At 37.7% G+C, this 8,582-nt stretch overlaps 1 protein-coding gene across 1 annotated transcript; it reads left to right on the top strand.

Annotated features, from left to right (window-relative positions):
- On the top strand, positions 1-1,515 carry LOC149164832 (expansin-A2-like). The gene is made up of 3 exons (XM_089431000.1): positions 1-225; positions 380-698; positions 816-1,515. The coding sequence occupies exons 1-3, from the start codon at positions 96-98 to the stop codon at positions 1,117-1,119; spliced, it is 753 nt and encodes a 250-aa protein (XP_089287126.1). The 5' UTR covers positions 1-95; the 3' UTR covers positions 1,120-1,515.
- The last annotated feature ends 7,067 nt before the right edge of the window (positions 1,516-8,582 follow it).

Below are 8,582 nucleotides of genomic sequence, written 5' to 3'. Positions count from 1 at the left end.
TATCAGTTCTGATTTCTATTGGAATTAATTCTAACGGTAGATATTAATTCAGGGGAAGTATACTTATCCTTAGCGACCATTTACTTCATCGTGAAATGGCCCCTGTAAAACTGGCAACCATTTTCGGTTTGTTGTGGATAGCTGGTACAGCTTATGCACTAGATTATGGCTGGCAATCCGCACATGCTACGTTTTACGGTGGCAGCGATGCGTCGGGCACAATGGGTAAGTTCACAGTTCCACAAAATTCCACTTTTATAGACGTTTGGGTGGGCATAGATATAAGCTTAAAAATAATCGATCTGCAGTTTCAGATTTAGATTCATAAGTTTGATACCATATTTTAGCTAACAAATCGATGGTGAAATTAATTTGACAGGCGGTGCGTGCGGATACGGTAATTTGTATAGCCAAGGCTATGGAACGAACACTGCAGCTCTGAGCACGGCACTTTTCAACAATGGAGCTACCTGCGGAGCCTGCTACCAAATGAAATGCAACCAGCGGTCCGACCCTCAGTGGTGTCTACCGGGCACTGTGACAGTTACTGCTACTAACCTGTGCCCCCCTAACTCTGCTCTTCCCAACGACAATGGAGGATGGTGCAATCCACCTCTCCAGCATTTCGACATGGCTCAACCTGCTTTTCAACAGATTGCCATATACAGAAGTGGGATTGTTCCAATCATGTTCAGAAGGTAATTAATTATTAGCCTAATTAGTCTGTCAACACTATATTCCTATTCTTCAATCCTGATATTTGTATTCGCAACATGACTTTAATTGGGATGAAATTGTAATATTTATGTGTGCAGAGTACCATGCGTGAGGAAAGGAGGAGTTCGATTCACGATTAATGGGCACTCCTACTTCAATTTGGTGCTCATTACCAACGTAGGAGGTGCAGGCGATGTCGAGGCGGTCTCCATCAAAGGTTCCAACACTGGTTGGCAAGCAATGTCCCGAAACTGGGGACAGAATTGGCAGAGCAACTCCTACTTGAATGGGCAAACTCTGTCCTTCCAGATCAGCACCAGCGATGGGAGAACCATCACTTCCTATAACGTTGCTCCTGCAAATTGGCAGTTCGGCCAGACATTTGAAGGACAGCAATTCTAAGAGATTTGCATCTGCATCAATTCTGCTTGTCCAAGAGTAACGCAGAAGAAACGAAGCCGAGGTGATGCGAGAATATCACCCGCTTTCATGTGGTTAATACATTAGGCAGTACTCCTAGTGTTGAACCAGGGACTTCTGATTGTTGCTGCTGTATAGAATTGATATATACTTCGCGGATATTGTTGCGCTGACTTGGGACGGTGATATAATGTAAGAGTGGCACATTTCTCCTAAATTGAGTAAAATTTAAATGGGAGATTGGATGGTTTCACTGCTATCGTTGATGGCAGTTGCTCGAGATTTTCATGTCGTGTGTTGTCCACAAGCAATGCAGGTTAATTGAATTTGGTAGCCATCCTCTTTCTGGCAAATTAACTGAAGTAGAGAATTTTACCTAATGATAGATATTGGGAACAATACAAGCATGTTCCATTGTACGATGTTTAGAGTAAAGCAGTATACGTGTGTGCATATTTTTTAAAGTTTAAATGGAAATATGACAATAATTTTACAGGTCAATGAAGCTCCGAGAGACTCTAGAAACCCTCTGAGCCCATCCCCACTTCCAGAGTTGCAATTGCTCTATTCCTCGGAATGTCATTAAATAAATATTTATTTTAACCAACTACACTTGTTTCGTCGTGCCTCGCTAGGTAGTGAATACGCGTTTGACTGATGGCCTAGCCAATATTACATTTATTTTGTCTGAACACAAGATTAGCTATCCAACAGAGCAATATGAACCATGCAGTTCTCGCTGTAGCTAAGTTTGACTGATATTTACACATTTTTTATATATTTAATGGTGGTTAATATTAACTATTTTGAAATTTACATATTTTATATACATTAATACATACATAGTTATTTTACATACATAGTTATCACTGACTGTTATATGTAAATATAAGTTGTTTTATTACTGTTATGTTATTGGTGGTGTGACTACCAAATGCCTCTAGGCCTTGAGCTGTAAATCTGTTTTCTTACGGCCTAGGAAAATGGCCTCTTAGCAAGCAGAAGCACTTTTAAGACATACTCTATGCCTAAACTATTTTAAATATTAAATAAATTTATTTGTGATATGTAAATTTCAACTATGTGAATTTGAATATATATATATATATATATATATAATCTTAAATAAAATGATAGGTAATAAAAAATCAATTTTATTATTTGAGGTTCCCATAAAATGTTTTAAGAATGTTTAGACTTCTAAATAAGCATAGACTCATCTATAATAGGTTTTTAAATTTATTAGAAAAAATAGCTTGTATTTTCACTCATACTATATAATCTTGGATTTTATACACTTCAACTTAAAATTTGAAGTTTAATGATTGAGACTCATATGACATTTCTACAATCATGTGCTATTAGTATTCTATATAAAACAATAACTAATGTTTCTTGTTTGTTCAGGTGAAATTGTGGCTTCTCTTTGATTTTGAGAGCTTTATGTAGTTCCTTTACTGTTGGTACAATCTTAATAGATGTTGCATTTTATACAATTAGTCTATTTATTAGTATGATTAGAAAGCAAATATACTTTGTGATTGGTTATAGAAATATCAAATGTGTGGTTACCAAGGCTATGATGAGTTGAAGACATTTTTCCTTCAATCTAGACACAATGGGGTTTGGGCCTTTTAGCTATTAGCATAAGTTCGGGAGAGCTTTATTCTTCTTATTTGTTAGAAGTTTATAATTTTCTTCAAAATGCATGCTCTATATTTTATTTTTTCTTGCAAATTCCTATATAAAAGTAGGTTCAAACTTTTTCTACTATTTATAACGTCCTCCTTTAGTCCAACTCCTCACATTGAAAGTTGAGATTGATTGTTTTTCTTCCAAATACATTATAATTAATGGGTTTAACCGAGTTACTTGAAAACTTTTTAAAAATGATGTAGAATAATTTGTAAAAAAATCAAAATCACATAAACAATGACTATATATAATTGCACAAATATAGTTTGACAGTAGTAATGAATGTTGTTGAATATGTTTAAACGCTATAAATAATATAAAATATATACATATATATGTTACTAGGTTGAAGTAGAATGAACACTCTTGAATATATTTGAACTTTTTCAAGAAATATAAAACTTATACATTTACGATGAAATTTTTGGTTGACGTTGAAATGCACACTCTTGAATATATTTGAACTTTGATAGAGGCCATGGTAGATGAAATTATAGAGACAGAGGGGGCAAAACTAATCAGGGAGATTGAAAACAAAATGATAGACAACGAAGCAATTTTAATTTTAGCAATTTTAAGGGGACTTTAATGGAACAATATCTCTTGAGTGATTATCATTTTCAGGGTCTTCTTCTGTATGTACCCCGTCCTATGGGGACTTCATTAATACAATATCCCTTGGTTGATTTTCATCCTCCAGGGTTTCTTTTGTAGGGTTTTCCTTTGCTAGGGGTTCCAATGGAACAATAAACTCTGTTTGATTTCCATCTCCGACGATTTCCTTTGCATGGGCCTCTTTCTCAAGGGACTCATTCATAGAGGGAATTGGTTCCCTCTGACCCTCCAAATTATCAGCAAATGGCAAAGTTTCAACATGGCCAGAACTACCGGTAGAGGCAGACTGGTTAAGGGCATAATTTTTCCCTTCAAAGTGTCCAGACGCCTTTCCTCACAGAATGTCCCCATATTCTCCAATACTCGAGCCACTTCTTCCACATATTCCTGCAAAAATTAATCTTGTGGACTTGGAGAGGGTATGTGAGACGATCCTGCTTCTTCTACTGGAAATGGGGTGTGTTGTTGCGATTTTATCCTCGCGAGTGCCTAGGCTTTACTGGGTTCGAGGCCAAAGAAGGATTCCTTCTTTTTCTTGTCCTTTTCGGCCCTGTTACTGTTACCCCCTGCTGTTTAGTCTTTGAGTTTTCATCTGGTGGGGTCAAAGCAAGATTTGCAAGGTTATCCCAGGTTAATTACTGTTGGGCCAGTCCATGAATGATGATTAATTTGATCAGACCATGATGTCTGATGACAAAATGTGGGTCCTTAGCCTTCCTAACCCGACTAACAATGTCATGCAATAAAGAATTTAAATAAAATGACAAATTAATTGTAATTTTCTGCTTCATAATAGCTTACATTTTGAGTTGTCGAGGTTTTACCACATCGTGACGTCTATCATAAGTGATATACCTTTGAACAATAGTCACCAATTCCTGCCATCACTACCTTAAAGCCGTGGGGTGAATCCCTTTGCCTTTGCGTACCAATTGTTCATCTGGATCTTGGAACACTTCAATTGCATCCTGCAGAAGAATATGCTTATCTGTCCATCTCGTGCCTTCTACTAGAAGTCTAGAGACTTCAGCTATAACTGCTTCAGAAACTGTTATGTTTCTGCCTTTCACCATCGTGCATCCATTCTGTAGGTTCTACAAAAATTCAAGTGTTATTTCCTCGTGGAATCCCTGTAATTTGGTCAGGTATTGAAGCCAACTGGGTGCGCTCATGAATTTCATGAGCCTGTTCTGATACTCGGAGAATTATAGGTTCACTGCAGATGGCTTTTCCTCCCATGGTCATTGTTTCTAAGTAACTGGTTCACTTGCAATTTTGCATGCACTCTTCTCATAATTCCACAGTTTGAAACAACATCGTAAACCGTATACAAAGTGTTATAGTTATTAACAGAGTATTGACATTGTTTTAGAATTAATATTAAAGGACATTTTGTTGTTTGTCTCATCAGCAATTTTTGGTGCAACTTCATAATTAATTCGCATGCTATACATAATGCTTACCTTCCCCCCTCCAATAAAAAAATAGTTTAATAATCATTACACATGCTATCCATAATGCAAATTGTCCCCCCTCCAATTAGAAAATGGCGTCCATGCCCACAAAGCATGGAAAAAAGGGAAAGGGGATTGGGAAGTCATAATTGTAGCCAGAAAACAATCAAAGCGGCGTAAATACGATAAAAACAGTCAGAGCATTATAGGTCAAAAGATTTGAAATGCCTGTAAAAGGAATAAAACATAGATTAGATCATTATGTGAAGAGATATTTACCTTAGGTGGAAAATGTGATGACGCATGACCAGCGATAAATGTTAATGACTGTTGATATCTATTGATCAGACAATAATGATATAATGCATATAACGATATAGTTTACCATGCATGTCAGTTAATTTAGTTATAAATGATGTTCAAATGGTAAATTCACCTTTAGAAATGAATCAATAGCAATGGTCATGTTTCCCTCTTAGCAACCTATGTAAGCATCAGCTGTTGCTAGCCAAGGTCAGCCCAAAATTAAAGGGTGCCCATCTAATTGAATTTTTGGGTTTATGACGAGAAAATACGCTGGGTACTCCCATGAATCAATAGAAACTGCAATATCATGTAAAGTTCCCTCTGGTCTTACCACCGAATGATCAACAAGTTCTACTAGGGTGGTGGTTTTTTCCAGAGCTGGGATACCAAGCGTCTTAAAGGTTTCTGTTGTTAACATGTTAATGGTTGCACCCAAGTCAACTAATGTGTTTGGAAAGGAGCGATCATATATTTGGACTGTAACTATGGGATTCCCAAGATCCTCATATTTTATCGGTGTTTCCCCGCCCTCGAGCAAATCAGATAAGGTCACTACAACATGAATAGTGGGTGGAGATTTTACTTTCCTCACAGTATTTTTCACACATAGTTCTTTAATTACTTTAGCATAAATAGGACTATCTTGGATGGCCTGGAGGAGAGGATTTTTAATGCAAATATTTTTCAGTTCCCATACAAGATCAAATTTTGGATAAACAACTGGTTTAGGTATTGTTAATCTTTCAAGGAATGAGGGAGAAGTAACGATGATTTTTTCAGGATCTTTATGCTCAACATGTTTCTTCTCCTTGTTTTATTTCTGTGTCAGTCACAGTCGATGGTGTATGTACCGGTGGGGTTTCTAACTCAATTGGTGGCTGGTCTTTGTCTTCCTCATTAGTGATAATGTGTCCTGACCTCAGTCTAAGTTCATTGCATTCTTTTTGTTCAACCTCATAGTTTGAGTTTTCAACAATTTGTATCAGCTGAACCGACCTGTTATTTGGGTTTGGATTCGGTTGAGCTGGTAGTTGGGGATGTAGAAGGGGCTGAGGATTTTGCTGTAATGGATATGGGGCTGATAATGTAGGTTGAGGTTGAGGACCTATCCCCATAGGCATATTAGTTATCCCTAGAGGTTGCTACCAATTCAAAGACTAGTTCGAATTTTGTGAAGTAGAGGAAGGCCACTGGGATGAATATGGATTACTTTTCCAAAAAGGAGTAAAAGGAGAATTTGGCCAACCATTACCCGGAAAGGACGGCGTTGGCCAAGGTGACATAGGAAATGTTTGGGACTACCAATGCGAGAAAGGTGATTGACCTTTCCATGCTGCTCTGGAATTCTGTTGTTGATGAAATGATGAAGAAGGAAAGAACTGAGATGTGTCTTGTGACATACTTGTGGGTCAGCCTTGCCACTTCCAATGATGATTCATTAGGTATACAAGTTTTGTCTCTTCTTCTGCTTCTTTAAAAACTTCTTTCAGCCCTGGAAGTGATGGACACTACTCAGTGGCATGGTAATTGGTGCAGATAGCGCACGTCTGGACCATGTCTAATGGACACTCACGTTGGTTGTGATTCTTTCGGCAACATGGGCAAAAAATGGCCAAGTTCTATTCTGCTAAGGCTTGTTTCTGTTTGGCCTGCAAGACGTCCAACTACGTCGTAAGGGTTCCCATGATGTCCATCTTGAATTCCTCCAGGAGGTTACTGATTTCCATTCTTGTTACGCCTCCACTGTGTGGTTTTCTTCCTCTAGTAATAAGACCTCGGCTTCCTGACCCGGTGCGTGTGCTACCTCACGAACACCTGATGCACAAGCGAACAATTTCATCACAATCCTCTTGAGAAATGTCCCCCTTCCCCATGAAATTTAGATTTTCTATCCATTCTTCTTTATTCCTTTAATTAAGATGGCTTCCAAGACTTCTTTTTGTAATGTGGAGTGAGGGGATCTTTGCAAATTGTAGCGAAACCATTCGACATATTCTTCTAGAGTTTCATTATCCTTCGAAGACATCTTAAATATTTCATCTTTTAATTCCCTAGTCCTAAAATAGTCCTGATATTTTCTAAGAAAAGAAGTTTTCTTGTCATCCCAAGAGTTAATCGTGTGTCCACCTAAACCCATGAACCACCTCAAAGCTACTCATTTTAGAGTAGAAGTGAACAACTTCAACTTCTTAGGATTGGTGGTGTAATCACATTCTCTTCAGAGGACGTCAAACTCGAATAAGAAGGCATCTAGATCCTCTATGGTCAGCCCATGAAAGGTTGGGAGGTTTTGCAAGGGAATGACTTTCATAGGGGCATTGGCTACTGGGCTAAATATGGGGTATTCCAATGTCAAGGTCTGACCTTGAGGTAGTTGATTCGACATTTGGTCAAAAATGTGCCAAGATCCTTCAGGGACTTCAGGGGGTGCTATTTGAGTAAGTGAATTATTCTTAATCCGAGATGGTTTTGCGGAATTGGCCAGATCTGGGATCACAGGAGATCCTAATTTAGACAATTGTGGCTCTGTCTTAGCAGTTCCACTGGTTTCTCCCTCTCCTTCTCTTAAATTGCACGATTTTCCCTCTTGTAAAGGATCATAATGTAAACTTTTTGTAACCTAAAAGCTCTGTTTAGATCCTTCGGTTTGGCTATGAATCTCAGCATAGGCTGCAGATGGTGAGCCTATTGCCTGGGGGATTATAGTAGGGATTTTTGTAGATATAGTTTGGGGTCCTACTGATGCCTGAGATTCTGCTTTTCTTACGATTTTGTCTATAAAAGTTGATCTCCCAAGGTTCACCGATCCCTTGGGTTTTGTGGATTTAGGTGGGGGGTTCTGATCTTTTGTTTTTTTATTCCTAGTCATTCATTAAAAAAAAACCCTACTCCTATTTAACCTCTATGCATTTGCTGAAAAGTGGGCTGATGAGCAAGCACTTTACTTGTTGGTTACGCAGGTTCTTACCTCCCATTTTTAAAACCCAATTCTTTTACAGCAAAATAAAATGAAATCACTTTGAAACACTCTCCTCAGTAACAATGCCAAAATGTTGGTGCGCTAAGCTGACTAATAAAAGCAATCTTAATACCTACATTAATCATCAACCCACTGTAAGTCTGTTTATTTCAAGAGTGTTCACCATTGTCTATGCAACTGAATTCAGAGGATAATTTATAATGAAATGATTTATAGTCATTGCAATAATATCTAATTCTCAAAGTTCAATCCAAAAAATCCTAATAGGAATCTCTAAAGTATTTTCAAATCTAGTTTAATCTATTATGGAGAGAACCGAATTGGAATGCAAGTAAAAGGAATCACACTTAGCAAATCTAACTAATATATACAATAATTCATTCAGCATGAAGGAA

This window comes from Pinus tabuliformis, chromosome 5_1, assembly GCF_031772625.1.
Source record: "Pinus tabuliformis cultivar Carrire ecotype Pingquan chromosome 5_1, CPIR1, whole genome shotgun sequence".
NCBI classification, from domain to species: domain Eukaryota; kingdom Viridiplantae; phylum Streptophyta; class Pinopsida; order Pinales; family Pinaceae; genus Pinus; species Pinus tabuliformis.
This window is presented reverse-complemented; position numbering and strand designations above follow the sequence as displayed.

Coding starts and splice junctions, on each gene's coding strand:
- LOC149164832 (XM_089431000.1), top strand. CDS start 96: ATGGCCCCTGTAAAACTGGCAACCATTTTCGGTTTGTTGTGGATAGCT. Junction 226..379: donor CGATGCGTCGGGCACAATGG/GTAAGTTCACAG, acceptor TTAATTTGACAG/GCGGTGCGTGCGGATACGGT. Junction 699..815: donor GTTCCAATCATGTTCAGAAG/GTAATTAATTAT, acceptor TTATGTGTGCAG/AGTACCATGCGTGAGGAAAG.